This window comes from Felis catus, chromosome B4 (genome assembly GCF_018350175.1).
Source record: "Felis catus isolate Fca126 chromosome B4, F.catus_Fca126_mat1.0, whole genome shotgun sequence".
Taxonomy (NCBI): Eukaryota; Metazoa; Chordata; class Mammalia; order Carnivora; family Felidae; genus Felis; species Felis catus.
Genome location: NC_058374.1, coordinates 83,387,469 through 83,407,721, shown reverse-complemented (window position 1 = coordinate 83,407,721; position 20,253 = coordinate 83,387,469). Strand labels below are relative to the sequence as shown.

Below are 20,253 nucleotides of genomic sequence, written 5' to 3'. Positions count from 1 at the left end.
TCCCAGGATCAGCAGAACCTCTGGACATGACTCTCATGGAAGACTCTGTGGGGGTGGGGGACCTTGTGCTCCTGGAACCCCTGGAGGAGGAGCCTCTGCTCAAGAACCTCCAGCTGCGCTATGAAAACAAGGAGATTTATGTGAGTGCATATGCGTGCCCCCGGCTCTGGGTATGTGGTCAGAGAGTTCATGTGCTCCCACTCCCTTCTCCCCTCTCAGCCTCCCCTAACCCCACCGCTGCTCATTCTCTTTACTTTTTTTGGCTCCAGACCTACATTGGGAATGTGTTGATCTCCATGAATCCCTACCAGCAGCTGCCCATCTATGGTCCAGAGTTCATTGCCAAATACCGGGACTATACCTTCTATGAGCTGAAGCCCCATATGTAAGTAAAGGAACTGAGGGAAGGCTGACAGGGCCCTAACTTCTGACAGTGAGACACCCTAATTTCCTCGATCCTTTCTCCTGAAGGAAGTTCTCCGGCTTCCCCTTCCCCACTGGCCCCAGGAAGACCCTTCCTAGGCCTATCACTTACCTCAGTCTAGTCCAAGTGAGGAGGGTGGATGACTCTGGAGGCTGGAGATTGAGTGGAAGGTAGTGTCTTGGATTAGCTCCACATCAGTCTTCACCTGCTTCCTCCTCCCAAGCTATGCTTTGGCAAATGTGGCATACCAGTCACTGAGGGACCGGGACCGAGACCAGTGTATCCTCATAACGGGCGAGAGCGGAGCCGGCAAGACTGGTGAGGTGCCTGGCTTGGGGAGGCTGTGCAGTCACTGCTGGAACCACCCCCTCATCTCTTTCCGAGCCAGACCTGGTCTTGCCCCACCCCAGAAATTCCTTCCCACTTTTTCTGATTCTGAGGGGTATGGTGCTGGAATGACAGGAGTTAAGGAGAGTGGTGGGGATCCATGTGAAGGTTTCTCTTGCACAGAGGCCAGTAAGCTGGTGATGTCTTATGTGGCGGCTGTCTGTGGGAAAGGGGAGCAGGTGAACTCTGTGAAGGAGCAACTGCTTCAGTCAAACCCGGTGCTGGAGGGTGAGTATCCCAGTCTCTGCCCTCTCCACCCTCCACCCTGCTGGCCCAGAGACACTCAGCCCTACACCCTCTTACCCTGTTCTTGTTCAGCTTGAAAACTCTGAGATTGGCCTGATGACTAGAAGACGTCCTTCCTTCCCCTTCTCTCGAGCCCCTCTTCTTCCCTCAGTTACCTCACCTTCTCTCTCATCTCTGCAGCTTTTGGCAATGCCAAGACCATTCGCAACAACAACTCCTCTCGCTTTGTGAGTGACCATCTCCCTGGCCTGGGAGGAGAGGGTGTGGGGGCTTTAGAAGGAGGAATGCAGCACAGACCCCCTCCTGAGTGGGGTGGTGAGAAGAAGAGGAAGCAAAACCTCTTTCTCTCTCTGGTCTCTGTAGGGAAAATACATGGATATTGAGTTTGACTTCAAAGGATCGCCCCTTGGTGGAGTCATCACAAACTGTACGTGTCTCCCCATTCTGCTTACCAGCTCTCTCTTCTCCCCATCCCACAGTGTCCCTTTCTGGTGATTTGAAACCGTAGGAAGGAATAGTAGGCTACCAGGAGGCTTCCCTACTAGTAGGAACACCAGCGGAGAGGGCAGGCTTAGAGGGAAGCCGTGGAATCTCCCTGAGCTCTAGGACATTATTTTCTAATTCCCTGCCAGACCTGCTTGAGAAATCCCGAGTGGTGAAGCAGCTCGAAGGAGAAAGGAACTTCCACATCTTCTATCAGCTACTGGCCGGAGCAGATGCACACCTGCTGGGTACGTGCCTGCCCAGACACATGGAAGAAGGTCCCCAACGTCCATTTAATCCCTAGAACCTTTGGGCCCCTCTGCACCCCTGCAGCCCTCTTTCCCTGAGCCCTCAGCCTCCTTCTTCCTGCATTCCTCACACTGAATTTCGTCCACTCATTGTTGGAAACAATCCCCTGACCTCTGTGTTCTCCTCTTTTTTCTAGGATTGTATTGCTAGGAATAAACCTTCTTGTCTCTTGACCTGCTCTTATTCCTCTGTCCTGCTTGGGTTCCTCTTTTCTCAGGCTGGCTTCAGAAATGGGACACTTATTTCCACCTACCGTTCTTCCCTATCTTCAATTTAAGGGACTTAATCACTAGCTCAGCAGAAAATCAGACAGGATATTTAAGTGTTAAAGAAATTTTGATAAGCAGTAGTTGAAGTTGTTCTGGGTCTACATCTGCCTCACCCAGCCCCTGTCCTTGATTTCTTCTTCTTAGATGGCTTGATGGAGGTTTCATGTATTCATTCATCAAATATCTCTTGAACACCTACTATTATCGAACATTGTGCTAGCCTCTAGCAATGCAGAGTTGAATAAGATAACATGGCTCTTGTCCTCGAAGAACTTAAGGTCTTCTAGGGATGACAGATATGTTCAATAGGCCTGTGTGGGTGGCTGTAGGAGCAGAAGGCATGGAGACCTCTGCCTTGTCCTGGAGAGCCCTGGGTGCTGGATGGGCCTGAGGTGGTTCTGGGTGGGCATCACTGCAGAGTCTGGTGGGACTTCGGGCCCTGCCAGAGTTTGCCTCCCAATGCCCCCTCTAGCTGTGAGCAGTGTGGGTGTATGGCCCCCAAGGACCTGTCCTTTTGGTTCCTGGTTATTCTCTGCTGGACTTGTGCCTATCTCTTTTCCCCTCCTAGGGATCTCCATGGTTCAAGAGCCCCCACAGGTCTCATTATTCCTTCCTAGCTCAGTAGTCTTGGTTGTGCTCAATTTGTTCGAATCATAGGCACCAGTATCTTATTCTGTCTGACTGTTACCTATTGGCTTAAGCTAAGTCTGGACAGGGCCTCCCTGGTGTCATTATCCCAGGGCCTTTCTGACTCATTCTTTATCCAGACACCTTTCTTTAGCAGGTTCCTCTTTCAAAATCTGTGTCTCAGGGGAAGCTGTCATTAAACTCTAGTTTGAGGGACTTTCCCTGATTCTCAGATCATTTGAATAACAGATCATTGATATCCCTCAAGCTCCATGCTTAACCTACTTCTTCCCATCTCAGGTGAACAGCTTGGATCATAACCTTGACTCATTTATTAAAAAGAAAAAAGTTTATGTATGCCAAGCAGGCACACAGAAAACAAAGATGAAAAACACAGTCCCAATGTGTCGTTCATTTGTGGGAGAGACAGAAAAAACAAAACCTAGCCCATGTGTTATGGACTGGGATAGAGATCCACCATGGGGGAACACAAGAGAGCCTTTTGGCTCAGCCCCACAATGTCCAAGGAGAGTTTCCAGGAGAGGGGTCAGGATTAGGGAACATAGTACCTGCAACTTTGTTGGTGCTTACTGAACAAATAATGAATGAGCCAACCCAGGCCTAGGGTGAGATGTTGAGGCTCTGGGTGGGTGGGAGATATGTGCTCACCGGTCTTTCCTCTCTGAGCCACTGAGAACTGAGTAGGATGGAGGGTTGGCTTGTTTGTTTTTATTGTTGAGAACCCTGAGGATGGGAAGAAGAGCAGAATGAGTCTTTTCTTTCATCAAAGTTAGGAAAACCCCCACAATTAAGAATACCCAAACTCTAAATACTGCTTGAAAGTTTAGTCTATTATAATGGGAATTAATGATCCCAAAACAAAGGAGGCAGGGGACGAACCGAAAACAAAAATGGCTCCTTCGAATAAATGAGTAAACCAAGCTAGGGCAAGGGCTGTGAGAGTCAAGGCCGGAGGACTCCTGAGAGCCTGGGTACTAACCCTCCTCCCAAGCACTTTAACGTTTTCTAGTTGCCAAAGGATATAAAGTACATGATTAAATGCTAACTCCCCATGAAATCATTGCCTTCCACATTCAGCACAGGGATCCAAGCCTGCTTTGTTTGATGGGAAAGGCCACTACAATTTACTGGTCATTTAAAAGTAGAATTTCTGTTGCCTATAAGAATTAGAGGGAGGTTTATACCCTATGATGCATATAGACAAAAAACCTATCAAAATTCATTATAACTAGTTTGTGAATATAAAATGAAAGCACATAGTTAGAGTTGGTGACTTTAAAAAGATTGAATGTTGAATCAGATTCTCATACTGACCCTTGCAGAGGCCCTGAAGCTCGAGCGGGACACAAGTCATTATGCCTATCTGAACCAGAAAGTGTCTAGAGTTGATGGCATGGACGATGCCTCCAACTTCAAGTCTGTACAGGTGGGTGCCCAGGGTGGGCCTTAGGCTATCCCCTGAGCCCAGGCTTTGGCTTTGAGAAGGGAGGCATTGAGCTGGCACCACAGTTCAACTTCTCATTTCTGCTATCTCCTCCAGAATGCAATGACTGTGATTGGGTTCTCGGAGGTAGAGATTCAGCAGGTGCTAGAGGTGACGGCCCTGGTGCTGAAGCTGGGGAACGTGGAGCTAGCAGATGAGTCCCAGGCCAATGGGACATCAGCAAGTGGCATCCGTGATGGGAGAGGTCTGCACCGCCCTGCTGGTACCCTCTAAGCCGCTCCCTGAATCTCCTACTACAATTTCTGTTCGTCCACCATCTGCTGAGTAACTGACTTCATTCCGATTCAGTCCCACTCAGCCATTCCTGAGTTCTACCCCAAACACACTCATTAAGAATTCCTAGTGAGGCATTTTGGAGTGAGGTTATGAAGTTAGACCTTGGTTCTGGCACGTCTCTGAGTCTAAGTGGAGTCTTTGCAAAGAATTTCAGGAGATTCTCCTATTGAAGTAGATAATGCAGGGGCACTTGGGTGGGTCAGTCAGTTAAGTGTCTGACTCTTGATTTCAGCTCAGGTCTTGATGTCAGGGTTGTGAGTTCAAGCCCCACGTTGGGCTCCACTTTGGGTGTGAAGACTACTCAAAAATAAAATAAAGTAGATAATGCATTTAAAGTGTCCGCAGCTCCCTCTCCTCTCCCCAGAGTTTCCTCTTGGGCCATGTTATGGATGGGCTGCAAGAATATCCCCAAGACCTTGGGAGACCAGTCTCCTAGCAGTGTCACTTCTCAGCCCTCCCTCCCTAGGAGATAGCTCTCTTTCAGGCCATGTTGTATTTCCTCATCACTCCAGGAGTCCAGGAGATTGGGGAAATGATAGGTTTGAATTCAGAGGAACTAGAGAAAGCTTTGTGCTCAAGGACCATGAAAACAGCCAAAGAGGAGGTGGTCACTACACTGAACTTCACCCAGGTAAGGGCCCTATGGGAGGGGGCTGATTTTGAGACTATTCTGTGGCTGCCATCCTAACCAGCTGGCTCTGCCCAACAGGCTCAGTATGCTCGGGATGCTCTGGCTAAGAACATCTACAGCCGCCTTTTCAACTGGATAGTGAATCGAATCAATGAGAGTATCAAGGTGAGAGATTGCTCTCCTCCCTCAACACTCTCCTGTCTGCCTCACTTTTCTTGTCCCGGTCACCATCCCTATACTTCGGGTTCTGAGATGAAGAGAGTAAGAAGGATGAAGGGTAAGGTACAGTTGCTTCCAATAGTGTGTTGTTGTGGAAGCATCTCTGGTTTTTGAGTTTGACTGTCTGGATCCCCTGCTTACCAGCTGTGTGGCCTTTTAGTTTCACAGAGATTCTGAGCCTCAGTTTCCTGATTTGGAAAATTGGATGCTAATGCCTACCTCCTTCATAGTGAGGATCAGATAAAATTATGGACATGGTTACCATATAACCCAGAAATTCCACTCCAGATATAGATCCAAGAGAATTGAAAACAGATGTTCACGTAAAAACCTGTACCCAAATGTTCATAGAGGCATTACCCATAATAGCCAAAAAGTGGAAACAACTCAAATGTCCATCAGTTGATGAATGGGTAAATAAAAGTGGTATATCCATACAATGGGATATAAATAAATAAACAGGCCATAAAAAGGAATGAAGTACTGATACATGCTCAACACAGACAAATCGTGAAAACATTCAAGTGGAAGCAGCCAGACACAAAAGGTGATTCCATTTATATGAAATGTAATAGGCAAATCTATGGAGAGGGTGGTAGATTAATGGTTAGCAGGGGCTTGGAGTGGAGGGAGAGGGGAAGGTGGAATGACAGCTAATGGGTATGAGTACAAGATTTCTTTGGGGGATCATGAAAATGCTCTGGAATTAGGTAGTGGTGATGGTCATACACTTTTTTTTTTTTAAGTTTATTTTGAGAGAGTGGGGGAGGAGCAGAGAGAAAGAGGAAGAGAGAGAGAGAATCTTAAGCAGGGCCTGTGCTGTCGGCGTAGAGCCTAGTGCAGGGCTTGAACTCATGAACTGTGAGATCATGACCTGAGCTAAAACCAAGAGTTGGACACTTACCCGATTGAGCCACCTAGGCACCCCCATATGCATTTTGAATATACTGAAAAATCACTGAATTGTATACCTTTAAAGGGCAAATTTTATAGAATGTGAATTAGATAAAAATAGAGCTATTATTTAAAAAATTTTGTGCATGAGAGGTGCCTGGGTGGCTCAGTCGGTTAAGCATCCGACTTAGGCTCAGCTCATGATCTCACGGTTTGTGGGTTCGAGTCCCACGTCAGGCTCTGTGCTGTCAGCTCGGAGCCTGGAACCTGCTTCCGATTCTGTCACTCCCTCTTTCTCTGCCCCTCCCCCACTTGCAGTCTGCCTCTCTCTCTCAAAAAATAAATAAACATTAAAAAAAATTTTTTTTAATCTTGTACATGAAAATGCCTTCAATTCAGAAGCTACTATGGAAAGGCAACAGGGGAAAATGGGATTTAAAAACGCTTAGTCCCTTTGAAATTTGATCTGTCCATCTGTAAAATGAGAATTATCACACCATATAGGGTTATCATGAGATTTAATGAAGTAAGAACATAGAATTTTTTCTAAATTGCTCTACAAATGTACGAGATGGTTATTTTCCTCAGAAGATTTTAAAGTCTTTCTACCTCGTCCCCTGGGAGCACCATCCTGGAATCTGCTTACATCTCCCTCCCCCTCTCCTCCCTCTGCTTGGCCCCTAGTGTGTAGAGGAGGAAGGAGAATAAAATCACAACTGGTCAAGCTCACCCGAGTTCTGTTTGCCCTCTGCTCCAATCACATCCGCCCCAGAAGGGCCTGGCCTGGTGTGCAGAGGGGGCCCGTCCTCAGATTTATCTTTCCCTCCTCTTCAGGTGGGCAGCGGGGAGAAAAAGAAGGTAATGGGGGTCCTGGATATCTACGGCTTTGAAATTTTAAAGGTGAGAGAGCTTCCCCCAACCGCAGCCACCCTGCATCCCTAGGGTTGGGGTGCGGAGGCTCAAAGGGAGGGGCTTGCGAGAGGGGAGGCGTGGGGCTGAGAGGGAGGAAGGGTCTTGGACTGAGCTGCTCTCTCTCTAACCTGGGTCCCCTCCTTCAGGACAATAGCTTTGAGCAGTTTGTGATCAACTACTGCAATGAGAAGCTGCAGCAGGTGTTCATCGAGATGACGCTGAAAGAGGAGCAGGAGGAATATAAGAGAGAGGTGCGCGGAGCCTTCCCCCACAGCCCCTCTCCAAAGTGACGCTGGTGTGCGCGCCACGTCTGTCTTTCTCCTCAATCCCGGTTTCCTCTCACTCGTGCCCAGATGGGAACACAAAGGACAAAAAGTTCCCCTTTCACTGCTCAACAGTGCAGCATTACCAAGAAGCCCTAGTTTTTGCTCTCCACCCCCCAGTCCCCTGCTCCCACCCCAGGCCGTGCCAGCAAGGGGCAGACTGATGGAAGGCTGTGTGGGGGGAGTCCTCACAAGGGTGAAGTGACAGCTGTGCGTGGCCTGCAGCACACTGTGAGCCTGATTTAGAAGGGACATTTCTCCCAGGCTTGTCACCCCACCACATCCATTTTGGTGCTCTTCTCTGACACCTCACAATTCTTTGTCTCCTCGGGCCCTGGCTGATGTCACCATCTCCTCGTGTAGCACCCTGATCCCAGACTTCCTCCCCAGAAGTTCCCCATGGCTCAACATTTCCACACTCCTTCCCCTGTTCAGCAAGAAGGCTTGCTTTCTATGGCTAGGTGTTAGAAAAGCTATCTGATTGAGCTAATTCCCCCCAAAGTGTGAATGGCTGAGAGTCTCACTCATCAAAACGCTGCCAGGGATGCTGCCTGTGAGCCCTTGGGAATCTGCTGCAGCAGAATTTCAGACAATGTGGTCACAATGTGTGGGAAAGGTTTTTTTTAAGTTGTTTTTCATGTTTTTATCTTAAAATTTTAAATGATCAACTAGAGAATACATTCCCATGCCTCAAAATTCAAAAAGCTTAAAAAGGCATATAAAGAAAGGGCTCTCTCCCAGCCTATCCCCAGCCTCTTAGTTCTCCAACCATCTAGAGGCAACTAAAGTGGCCCTCTTTTCAGAGGTCTTTTATGTGTAATCAGGCAAATGTAGAAGTTTATTTTCCCACAGAATTTTTTTCAAATGGCAGTGAATATGCTCTGCTCTACCCCTTGCTTTCATCAATTAATGAGATCTTTCCATATCGTATATAAAGATGCATCTTTACAGCTACACAGGGTTGTAAGGATATCATACTTCATTTAACTAGTTGGGGAAAGTATTTTGGGGATGAAATGGGAAGGCAACTACTTAATTCCACTCTACATTCCCTGAAGATCTGTGAGGGGGTGGGAGAGTGTTCCCCAGCCACACCCCCACACCTGGGAATGGTCTGAGTCTGGGAGGGCTGGCCCTTGGGTGGGATCAGAAGCTATCCTGTCTGCGGCTACCCCTAAGTGGGGAACGATTGTCTTTGGGTCTCCTTCTGTACCATTCTTGCTTAAAACAAAAACAAAAACAAAAACAAAAACTATACAGTCCCAGAGTATCAGGTAGATTAGTAGTTCTTAAAGTGTGGTCCTGGACCAGCAGCATCCCTGGAAAGGTGTTAGAAAGACAGATTCCTAGGCTCTATCCCAGACATGCTGAATCAGAAACCCTGGGGATGGGGCCTAGCAGTCTGTTTTTACAAGCCCTCTAGCTGACTGCCATGCAAGTTTGAAAAGCACTGATGTAGGTCTTTGAAGATGTATCAAGTTAGGTTTGTTGCTTGATGAAATTCACTCATGTGCTTTGGTTTTATTGGTCGTTGCCAGAACAGTGTGGCCTTTGCTCTTGCACACGCTCAAGGATCCTTCCTCACTCCACAGTGGGGCAATCCCTACCCCGATCTTCACCCCACACCACCTACAGGGCTCTCTTCAGCATCTCCCCCTCTCTCACAGCTGCTCTGGGTCCTTTCACGTGTCTCCCACCCCACAAATTCTCCATCAACCTGGAGGGATGGGAACCTAAACAGAAGCCACACCAAGGACCCCTCTTAATTATAGGGCTTTCTGAGTCCTTCTTGGGTTGGGTGAGAGGGAGCCTGAGTCTGGTGAGGTCTTTGGAGACTTGTCCTGGACCTGCTCTTGTAACCTGTCATGCCTCTTCTTGCCAGGGCATACCGTGGACAAAGGTGGACTACTTTGATAATGGCATTATCTGTAACCTCATTGAGCACGTGAGTTATCTTTATGTTATCTCTGAGACCTCTTGCAGACTGACTGAATATCCTTGTCCTTCCCCCTCCCCTTGCCCCACTTGGTAAGGATGGTGAAGTGGGCAAAGGATGAAGGGGCAGAGGGACAGCAGTGAGGATGTGGACATCTTGGAGGATCAGGTCTAAGTTGGGCTGATCTTGTTCCCCTGACCAGAATCAGCAAGGCATCCTGGCCATGCTGGATGAGGAGTGCCTACGGCCTGGGGTGGTCAGTGACTCCACCTTCCTAGCGAAGCTGAACCAGGTCTTCTCCAAGCATGGTTTCTATGAGAGCAAAGTCACCCAGAATGCCCAGCGCCAGTATGACCACACCATGGGCCTCAGCTGCTTTCGCATCTGCCACTATGCGGGCAAGGTGACATGCAGGGCTGGAGGGTAGAAATGGGCCTGGGCATGGGTGGAAGGCAATGGGGGAGGACCTGCGGGGAGATGAGATCTGGGAATACTTCACAATGAGATTGGGAGTGCCAAGTGCTGGGACAAGGTCATGGACCCTCCAGACCCATAGCTATTCCTCTACAGGTGACTTACAACGTGAACGGCTTCATTGATAAGAACAATGACCTACTCTTCCGGGACTTGTCCCAGGCCATGTGGAAGGCCCAGCACCCCCTCCTTCAGTCCTTGTTCCCTGAAGGAGTTCCCACACAGACATCTCTCAAGCGCCCCCCAACTGCTGGAGCCCAATTCAAGAGTTCTGTGGCCATACTCATGAAGAACTTATATTCCAAAAACCCCAACTACATCAGGTGACATGCTGGGTACATGGGGAAATGCAGCATATGTGATGGCAGATGCAGGGTCCAGCACTATAGAACCTGTCCATTGTTGGGGGGGAGGGTGTCTCTGGAATAAGAGTATCAGAAGGCCCTTCCCTCATAAAAAATGAGGAACTGAGAATCCTGTGGCAGGGAGAGCATCAGACTTTAGTAGGAACCACGCTATAGTGAGTGAAGCTGGGAAGGCCAGTGTGTTCACTTCCTCTGAAAATAACCCTCCAGAATAGGGTTATAGAGACCAGGATGGGTCACACTTGCAAAGGTGAAGCTCCTCATGCCTGTGCCTTGCACCTCTCCCCCCACCCCAAGGTGTATAAAGCCCAATGAGCATCAGCAGCGAGGTCAGTTCTCGTCAGAGCTGGTGGCCGTCCAGACTCGGTACCTGGGACTGCTAGAGAACGTGCGGGTGCGTCGGGCGGGCTATGCCTACCGCCAGAGGTATGGGCCCTTCCTGGAAAGGTACCGATTGTTGGGGCGGAGCACGTGGCCTCGCTGGAATGGGGGAGACAGGTAAGACTCCTGGGGGAGATGGGGGAGCAGGGAAGGGCAGTGCAGGGAACATCTGGGTGGTGGGAAGAACAGACAGTGCCATGTAAATTGCCAAAACTCCATGAATGGATACTTGGGGAAATGAACTGATCACTTTGCAGAGGCTCTGAAGTCTGTTCAAGCCCTGAACTCCTCTCCCTGGGTATAAGAGGTTGGGGAAAGGTGAAAGAGGATCCTTCTCTGGGATGCCCCTTGGTAGCTTTCCCCATCTGCTCCTGTAGGGAGGGAGTTGAGAAGGTCCTGGGGGAGCTGAGCTTGTCCTCAGAGGAGCTGGCCTTTGGGAAGACAAAGATCTTCATCAGAAGCCCTAAGACTGTGAGTTGGAGGGTGCACTTGTGTTTGGTTGGGGTAGGAGGCAGAAGAGTTGGAGGGTCCATGAGTGAGAGGCTGGGGCGGAGGGGAGCATCTATAACTTGGGATGGATGGTGGGTGAGGAAGTCTGCTTTCTGCAGGGACTTTGTCCCTGGAAACTGAATCCTTGGGCTCCTACCCCACCCTGCTTGCATGGCCCACTCTGAGTGCCTCTACCTGTAGCAGAACTCCTGAAGATCAAGGTGATGTGCCACTCATGTCTAAATTTCCAGACCTCGCACGTGCCTCTGACAGAGTTAGAATTCAGTAGGTTTCTGTTAAGGTGAATAACACTTAACAGAATAATAATGAGTGAGCGAATAAACGAATGCACTAAGAAGTCAATGGAATGAATAAAACACTGGCTGGGAAGCCCCTGGCACCTGGGCTCCGGGAGGAGAGAGTGCTATTCCCCTAGGCCAGCCTTTCCGCCCCACCTTCCACCTCTCCACAGCTGTTCTACCTGGAAGAGAAGCGGCGCCTGAGACTGCAGCAGCTGGCCACGCTCATTCAGAAGATCTACCGGGGCTGGCGCTGCCGCATCCACTACCAGCTGATGCGCAAGAGTCAGATCCTCATTTCCTCCTGGTTTCGAGGCAACATGGTATCAGTTGCTCCCTAAAGTCCCATCCCTTTCACTCCAATAAAAGAGTCGGGGGCACCTGGGTGGCACAGTCGGTTAAGCATCCAACTCTTGATTTCAGCTCAAGTCATGATCTCCTGGTTTGTGAGATCAAGCCCTACGTTGGGCTCTGTGCTAACAGTGTGGAGTCTGCTTGGGATTCTCTCTCTCTGTCTCCGTCTCTGTCTCTCAAAATAAATAAACATTTAAAAAAGAGAGAGGGAGAGAGTGGGAAGTAGGAGAGGTGGTTCAGGGGATGGAGTTTTTTCTAACAGGCCTATTGTTTTTCTGCAGCAAAGGAAGCGCTATGCGAAGATAAAGGCATCAGTGGTGCTGATCCAGGCTTTTGTGAGAGGGTGGAAGGTAATGCGGAAGGGGAGAGGGGTTTCCTCCGCACACATGGGGTCTTCCCCCACATGGTTTCTCCTGGATTGTGCCAGCTGCTGGGAGGAAAGAGTAGCAGAAAGCAAGTCCTGCCCACACCCAGGGCATACCTCTGTGTGATGGCATGCCTGCATCTGGGTGTGTGTCTGGGAGTGTGGGTGCGTACTGGGGAGATGTGTGTAGACACCTGGGTGTGTCCCTGACTTGGCTTTGAGTGCCTTCCTCATTGCCAGCTTGTCTGCCTTTACTTTCTCCCTCCAGTAGAGTCTCGGCACTTTATCTAACTGTGCTCTTTGTATGGTTGGAAAACAGTAGAACCTCTGTCTCCTTATCTTCTAGGTCTGTCTATCTTTACTTTGGCTCCTTTCTCATGTATCCCTTCTAGGCCCGCAAGGATTATCGAAAATACTTCCGGTCGGGGGCTGCCCTCACCTTGGCAGATTTCATCTATAAGAGCATGGTAAGTGGTCTTACTTACTATGGGGGTTGAGGGTGGAAGGTGGAGGGGAGGTTGTGGAGGGAGGGTCAGGTTTGGAAAAGGAAGATGAGGGGTTTGAGAAGAGGTGATCAAAGTTTTCCCTGGAAGGGTTTCTTTGATCTGCATGTACTTAATTATTAAGTCCTAGGGTAAGAAGGAATGGGGCTTTGGTGCCTCAGGGCCCAGGGGCAGAATCAGAGTGCACTCTGGAAGGAGTGGACACTGTGGGCAACCTTGGGGCAGGAAGGGGTCCCAGCACACCCACTGACTGGCCCATGATGAATAGGCCCGAGAAGAGACGGGCTGGATGGCTAACAACAGTTTAAAGAGACTGAGCCTCATGAAAGAGCAGAGTGAGGACATAGGGTTACCTAACTTAACCTTCCGAGATCCATTTTATGGTAGGGGTGAAAGTGGAGGGATTGTATCTTTCTTTCGGCTCTTCTGAAGCTATAGCAAGCAAGTCCACAATGAAATCTCAGGAAATATCTTAATTCTGGAGGACTTGGGACTTTTTTTTTTTTTTTGAACTTTTATTTATCATTTTCGAGAGACAGAAAGAGACAGAGCACAAGCAGGGAAGGGGCAGAGAGGGAGACACAGAATCGGAAGCAGGCTCCAGGCTCTATCAGCACAGAGCCCAACGCAGAGCTCAAACCCATGGAATGTGAGACCATGACCTGAGCTGAAGTCAGACACTTAACTGACTGAGCCACCCAGGTGATCTGACCCCAGAGTTTTAATGCCTGCCGAAGACTGCTTCCCCACACTGTCCCCCCACTCCCCCTAGAGACCTACTGGGGCAGGAGGGCTATATAGGGAAAGGAAAGACTTTCTAGATCTAGAAAAAACAAACAATTAAGAAAACCTTCAGAGTTTCGACATCAGTTAGCACATGAGGGATTGGAGGAAATGCTTAGGAATGTTTATTGAATTAAATCAAACTAGACCTGACCAAGTCCCCTTGGGGACTTAAACCAAGGTGTGAGGTGATTAGACCAAGCCTGCAAGATCTTTGTAGCAGAGGAATCAAAGAGCTTGGATAGTTCCTGGAGAATTATAGCAATATACTGCATACCCTCCCTTTTCCCATTTTAATTTTTTTAACCTAATGTGTTAGTAAGAAGTTTTCATAAAAATTCCAAAAACTTGGGGGCGCATGGGTGGCTCAGTCAGTTAAGTGTCTGACTCTTGATTTTGGCTTAGGTCACGATCTCACAGTTTGTGAGTTCGAGCCCCACATCAGGCTCCATGCTGACAGTGCTAAGCCTGCTTGGAATTCTCTCTCTCTCCCTCTCTTTCTGCTCCTCCCCCACTTGCTCCCTCTCTCTCTCTCTCTCAAAAATAAATAAACTTAAAAAAAAAAATCCAAAACTTGGAAGTACTCAAGATCAAGCTATTTTCTATACCTTCAATAATTCTACCCCACAAACAAACAGGGTGCTGGGTGTTCCCTGGGATATAAAGACTGGAGAGTCCTTATTCTAGATTGGGGGAGACTAAACAGATGCCATGGGTGATACTTGATCTGATCCTGGAACAGGAAGAATAAGAACAAAGCTACAAAGGGCATTTTTAGAAGTTTATAAAGGACATTAGGAGAAATTTGAGCATGCATTGCTGTTGGATGAGTGTATCCAATTAATGTTTGTCTTCTTAGGTATGGAGGTGGAATTATGATTTGTGTAGGAGAATGTCCTGGTTCTTGGGAGATGTGTGCTTAAGTTTTGGGGGAAAATGCCATGATTTCTCTAACCTACTTTAGGATGATATGGTAGCAAAGATTTATATATGTGTGAGTGTGTGTATGTATTTATTTATGCCCATTTGTATACATGTGTGCATGTGTTAGAAAGCCTGCAAATATGGCCAATTGTTAACATTATCAGTTGGTGGATTTAGGTAAGGAATATGTGGCATGCAGATATTCACTGTAATGTTTCTTCAACTTTTATGTAAGTTTAAAAACTTTCAATATAAGACAGTAAGTTATATGAAATAAAAAAGAACGTAAGGCAGATTATGTCACTCTTCCCCTTAAAATCCTCTAATGGCATTCCATTTGACTCCCAATAAAAGCCAGTGTTCTTACCTCAGCCTACAAGGCCCTTCACGAATGTACTTGACCAACCAGTCCTCTGATCTTCTTTCTTCTTGCTCGATTTAATCCAGTCTCACTTTCTTTTCATTTCTGGGATATGCTACTGCTCATTTCTGGTCTCAGGGCCAGCTTTTTTGCATCATAGCATATATAATTATCTGCAATTATTTGCATCATAGCATATATAATTAACATATATTATATATGTTTGTTTGCTGTGGGGTTCTTCCCTCCCCCGGTAGAATATAAGCTCAGTGAGAATAGAGATTTTGTTTGTTCTGTTCACTGCTGTGTATCCATACCTAGAACAGTGCCAGGCACAGAGCAGACACTCAATAAATGTTGTTGAATGGCAGGGGAAAAAAAACAACAACAACAAGAACTCAGCTTGGGATCCAGACTCCCAAGGACTCATTGTCTAGAAGAGGGAAAAGATTTCCACACAGATAATAGTAGTACAAACACAGAAGTATAGACAAAGTGCTGTGGGGCTTCAAAGAAAGGAGAGGCAGCCCTGGCCCAGGGAATCAGGGAGGGCTTCGAGCTGTGTCTGAAAGGATAGGTAGAATCTAGATGGGCACAGCTGAGTTGAGAGCAGGATGGGCTGAGGCACCGAGTGATCACGCCTGGGCTAGGCAGAGGGCTTGATGAGGAACACTACCTGAGAGGTGTGCTGGGATCATGCAGGGGATCCTGGGGCATGAGATTGGGCCCTAAATAGAAGACTTTGAATGCCAGGTTGAGGCATTGGGCTTGACCGATCAGGGAAGGGGGGAGGTTTGGTACCTGTCCTATAGCCAATGCAGACAGTGGCAGCCAGCTGTAGGCAGCTATGAACTGAGACAATAGGAAGTCACAGGAGCAAAATACTGAGGCCAGTTTTCATCTTGGTTGCTTTCACCTCACTACCCTGGGCAGCAGGTCTCTGCTTGGAACTAACCCTTCCTTCCCTCCCTCCCAGTCTCCTGTTCACGCTCTCACTGCCCAGCCTCCAGTGAACACTGGACCCACAAGAGATCCAGGAGGTGACTCCCTTCTGACTCCTCGCTCTACTTGTTGCTTCTTACTCTGGGTGGCCTCCCTCCTTTCAGGTGGCAGGTCCTGGATGAGAGTTTGCCTGTTGGGAGGTCTGTCTTCTCATCCGTCCACTCCCAATCCCCCTGCTTCCAATCTAGACGCAGAAGTTCCTGCTGGGGCTGAGGAACAATTTGCCGTCTACCAACATCCTGGACAGAACGTGGCCAGCGGCCCCTTACAGATGCTTCAACACAGCAAACCAGGAGCTACAGCAGCTCTTCTACCGCTGGAAGGTGAGTGGGGCCCAGCACGACTCCTCTCATTTGTCTTTTTTTCCTCCTCCCTCTGATTTTCATCTTCTGCCTCCTTCTTCCACTTTTTTTCTTCATGGTGAAAACAACATAGATCACAAAATTGGCCATCTTAACCATTTGTAAGTCCGGTGTCATAAAGCACGTTCACACTATTGTGCAGCCGTCACCACCATCCGTCTCTGTATTTCTTTTTTATCAGCCCAAACTGCAATCCTGTACACATTAAGCAGTAACTCCCCATTCCCCACTCTTGTAGCCCCTGGGACTTATAATCGACTTTCTCTGTGAATTTGACTGTTCTCGGTACCTCATGGAAGTAGAATCATACATTTGTCCTTTTCTATCTGGCTTATTTCACTCAGCACAGTGTGCTTCCATTCAGGAAATATGTACCGAGCACCTGTCTAGAGTAGGCCTTGTGCTGTGTGCTGGCATATAGCCCTCCTCCTGGGTCTGACACATTTGATTGTTTCCATCCCCCTCTCCCAGAGTCCCTTTGAGGGGGGGCAGTGCTCCTCCAGCAGCTGCCCTCTCTGAAGTGCCTAGAGCCTATTCTATTCCCTGTCTCTCCTCTTTTCCAGCCCCTGCCCTCCTTCCACCTCTCAGTGTTCTCCCAAACCCCCACCCCAGGCCTGCCTTCTGCCTCCACGAGCTTAGCCCCTGCCCCTCCCTCTCACAGTGCAAGAGATTCCGGGATCGACTGTCCCCAAAGCAGGTAGAGATCCTGAAGGAGAAGCTCTGTGCCAGTGAACTGTTCAAGGGCAAGAAGGCTTCCTACCCCCAGAGGTGAGGGCCCCGCAGACCCTGCACAGTCAGTTTCATCCAGAGCAAAGACAGGATCCCCCAGGTGGGATAGGGCAGTGGTCCCCAAACTAGTGTGCATCAGCACCACTTGGCAGGCTTGATGACACCCAGATGGCTGCACCACCCCCCGCCCAGAGTTTCTGATTCAGCAGATCTGGGGCTGGGGCCCAATAATTTGCCTTTCTAACAAGTTCTCAGGGGATGCTGATGTTGGTCCTGGACCATGCTGAGATAGAGGATATGGTGGAGCATGGGGGAAGGGACATGGGAACTCACTGTGGGGAGGCTCAGGGCCTTGGGGGTCAGTGGTGAGGAACTTGTCTCCACCACATACCTCCTGTGTGTCTTCAGTGTCCCCATTCCATTCTGCGGTGACTACCTTGGGCTGCAAGGGAACCCCAAGCTGCAGAAGCTGAAGGGCGGGGAGGAAGGGCCTGTTCTGATGGCAGACACTGTGAAGAAGGTCAATCGTGGCAATGGCAAGGTGAATGCCTGCACCCTGGACTTCTGCCCACGGCCGGATCCAGAGCCTTGGGACTGGTAGCTGGAAGGGTGGGGTTAATCTTCACCTTTCCTCACATTTTCCTCTTCTGTCCTTAGACTTCCTCTCGAATTCTTCTCTTGACCAAGGGGCATGTGATTCTCATAGACACCAAGAAGTCCCAGGCCAAAACCGTCATTGGACTAGATAGTGTGGCCGAGGTGTCAGTCACCAGCTTCAAGGATGGGCTTTTCAGCTTGCATCTGAATGAGGTATCAGAGCTCTGTGGGTGCAGTACCTCACGCTGGAGAAGGTGGTGGGCATCACGGGGCTGGGGTGGGCTGGAGGTGATGAGGACCAGACCTCTCACTCTGGGCCTTCAGTGCCTCTCAGGCTGCTCCTGCAGAGGGAAAAATGAATCCCTTCCCCACTTTTTCCCCCTTCCTAAGATATCATCAGTGGGCTCCAGGGGGGACTTCCTGCTGGTCAGCGAACATGTGATTGAACTGCTAACCAAAATGTACCAGGCTGTGCTGGATGCCACACAGAGGCAGCTTCTAATCTCCGTGACTGAGAAGTAAGGCCATGAGCTGGGGGTGAGGGCCAGCCTGGGGGCAGATGACCAAGCTGTTGGTCATTGTGACCGGGAAAATTCATGTAGTCAGAAAGTGAAGCATATTCTGTCAAGGCAAGGTTTGGAGGTGTTTCTTAGTCTCCCCACTCAGGTTCTCTGGGGCCCTGAATCTTCTGACACGAGGGGAGGAGAGATGTACTTCCTTTAAGAAGGAGAATGGAAACCATCATGAAAGTATGGGAGTAGAGATGAGAGGATGAGGGTACCAGCTTTACCCCTCTGTCTGTTTCCCCTCCAGGTTCTCAGTGAGGTTCAAGGAGAGTAGTGTGGCTGTCAAGGTCATCCAGGGCCCTGAGGGTGATAGGAACGGCAAGCTAAAATGCAAGAAGAAAGGGAGCCGTTGCCTGGAAGTGACTGTATAGTGAAGAGGTGGGGGCCTGATGCAGAGACAGCAGCTTCTCTGGACCCGTGCCAACCCCACCCACCCATGTTTGCAGGAGGATCTGATCGTGGTGTGGGGCTCAGAGATTGAGGAACCCTTGAAGAGGACCTTTCTTCTCCCAAACTCTTCTGGGCCCCTCTCCCTTAGAACTTATCCTCCCACCCTCAGCTGCTTTGCCCACTAATAAAACAAGTGACTTCCCAAATATTTGCTCAGTGTGGGTGAGTCCCTGATCACCCACCTTCACAGTGCTTGTACTTCGGCTACCCCACCCCCTTTCTCCTCCTCAGGTTCCCTGGAGCCAGCAAATGCAGATAATAAGAATGGAAAAGAAGGGAAATTGTCTCCGGGCTCCTTGACCGGCTGAGCTCTGGCGGAGTTTGGAGACACTGGGGTGGGGGTGGGGCAGCCAGCGATGGGGCTCAGGTCGCAGGTGGCCAGTGGGCTGATTCATTAAGTGTGTCCCTGGAGGGAAGAAGTGAGGATCCCTGTCTTGGCGGAAACTAGGATCCTTTGGAGATTTAGCCTAAAAAGAGGCCCCGGGCTGGAGGGCTCACGTGAGCTGAAGAAGCTGGGGAATGCAGCGTCCCCTGCACCCAGAGCTCCATTGCCCCCTCCATCCCCAAGCTCATCGCTGGGCTTTGTCACATCTGCCCCCCCCAACACCCCCTTCCTTTCCATACACCAGAGATGCCAGGCTGCTCCTGCCAACAGTTATCTTGCTAATCACTGTCCCACAGCTGGGGCCTGCAGCTGGTGGCATTTGACAGGGGGAGGCTCCCTGACCCAGACTCCCCCACCCCTATGACTGACCCTCTCCCCCTTGTCTTCATTTATTTTCCCTGTGTCATCACCATTATTTTCTTTTTCGATTTTCAACTGTCTCACACCATCTCGTTGTCCCCATTTCTGTGGACTCTAATATTAATACATAATATTTTGTATAATGCTTTAAATATCTCCCCTCTCCCTTCATATCTGTTTCCTCATAGACGGTGTTGTCTCAGCCTCACCCATCCCGGTCTCTACCTTAAGGGAAAAAGGAGCTCCTATGTTTGCAGTAAAACGTAGATATGTGCTCCGTGAGAGCTTACAAATGGCTGCCTTTGTTCCTGTCTCTGGATGTCTCTCCCTCCTTTCACGATCCCTACCTTCCTTGCCTCTTCCCTGTCTCCACCACTGAGCTCACTGTGCCTCGAGGCTGGGGTTTCCCTCCACCTCGGTGCTTCCACTGGCTTTCCATCGGCAGGCAGCTCACGGCCCCAGGTAATCATGCCGGCGGGAGACCTGATTAACTTCTCCTCTTGCCTGCAGATCAGTCTTGCTCTCTGAGCACAAGCCCGCGTTCTGGCACACCCTGCTCTGGGCTGGGAGAGGGCCCAGGGAGTCAGTTCTTCCCTGACGGATGGGGGGCTGTGCCCTGAGTGAGGGTAGCTCGGGCTCCCGTCAGCCTTCCGTCACCCCCCACAGCTCCCCCCATCCTTGACTTCTCAGAACCGGCGGAGGAGATCCTGTCTGGCAAGAGGGGGCTGGTTATCAGAGCCTGACCGCCCCCGCTCTCTGCCTCATCTCCTGCTCCCAGGGCCCAAATTGTCGTCACTTTCCCAGTGAAGTGTCTGGTCATTTTCAGAAGCAATTTCAGGAGAATATGCAGCTGCTGCTCCCCATCCTGCTTTTCCTTCCCCAGGGCTGAAGGCACTGTCAGCTCTCTGGACTGGGGAGGGGATGGGATGGGGGGGGAGGGCTCGAGTCCTGGTCTCCCTCCTGTCCCCCCTCCATCAGTCATGTGCTAGTTTGAGGACGGGGCTCGGTTGCCCCACCTGTGCCATGGTGCTTTACAGGGCTCCA

General features: G+C 49.6%; 1 protein-coding gene across 6 annotated transcripts in view; it reads left to right on the top strand.

The window, feature by feature from the left end:
• Positions 1-18,610, top strand: part of MYO1A (myosin IA) — a 30,654-nt gene extending 12,044 nt beyond the window's left edge. For 2 of the 6 annotated variants that reach the window (XM_045061956.1, XM_045061957.1), the window contains 26 exons: positions 7-140; positions 270-385; positions 648-1,039; positions 1,238-1,284; positions 1,421-1,484; positions 1,690-1,788; positions 4,089-4,192; positions 4,307-4,454; positions 5,059-5,177; positions 5,256-5,342; positions 7,125-7,190; positions 7,349-7,453; positions 9,408-9,470; positions 9,664-9,864; positions 10,032-10,258; positions 10,598-10,798; positions 11,059-11,152; positions 11,643-11,792; positions 12,105-12,173; positions 12,580-12,654; positions 15,949-16,083; positions 16,784-16,890; positions 17,260-17,392; positions 17,509-17,661; positions 17,839-17,966; positions 18,262-18,610. In XM_045061956.1, the coding sequence (XP_044917891.1) occupies positions 7-140; positions 270-385; positions 648-1,039; positions 1,238-1,284; positions 1,421-1,484; positions 1,690-1,788; positions 4,089-4,192; positions 4,307-4,454; positions 5,059-5,177; positions 5,256-5,342; positions 7,125-7,190; positions 7,349-7,453; positions 9,408-9,470; positions 9,664-9,864; positions 10,032-10,258; positions 10,598-10,798; positions 11,059-11,152; positions 11,643-11,792; positions 12,105-12,173; positions 12,580-12,654; positions 15,949-16,083; positions 16,784-16,890; positions 17,260-17,392; positions 17,509-17,661; positions 17,839-17,966; positions 18,262-18,385 (3,341 nt within the window). In that variant the 3' untranslated portion in view covers positions 18,386-18,610. Of the gene's footprint in view, positions 1-6; positions 141-269; positions 386-647; positions 1,040-1,237; positions 1,285-1,420; positions 1,485-1,689; positions 1,789-4,088; positions 4,193-4,306; positions 4,455-5,058; positions 5,178-5,255; positions 5,343-7,124; positions 7,191-7,348; positions 7,454-9,407; positions 9,471-9,663; positions 9,865-10,031; positions 10,259-10,597; positions 10,799-11,058; positions 11,153-11,642; positions 11,793-12,104; positions 12,174-12,579; positions 12,655-15,948; positions 16,084-16,783; positions 16,891-17,259; positions 17,393-17,508; positions 17,662-17,838; positions 17,967-18,261 lie in introns of those variants that run through there. The other 4 variants (XM_045061958.1, XR_006600793.1, XM_019835108.2 and 1 more) reach the window with 4 other exon arrangements.
• Positions 18,611-20,253: the final 1,643 nt, after the last annotated feature.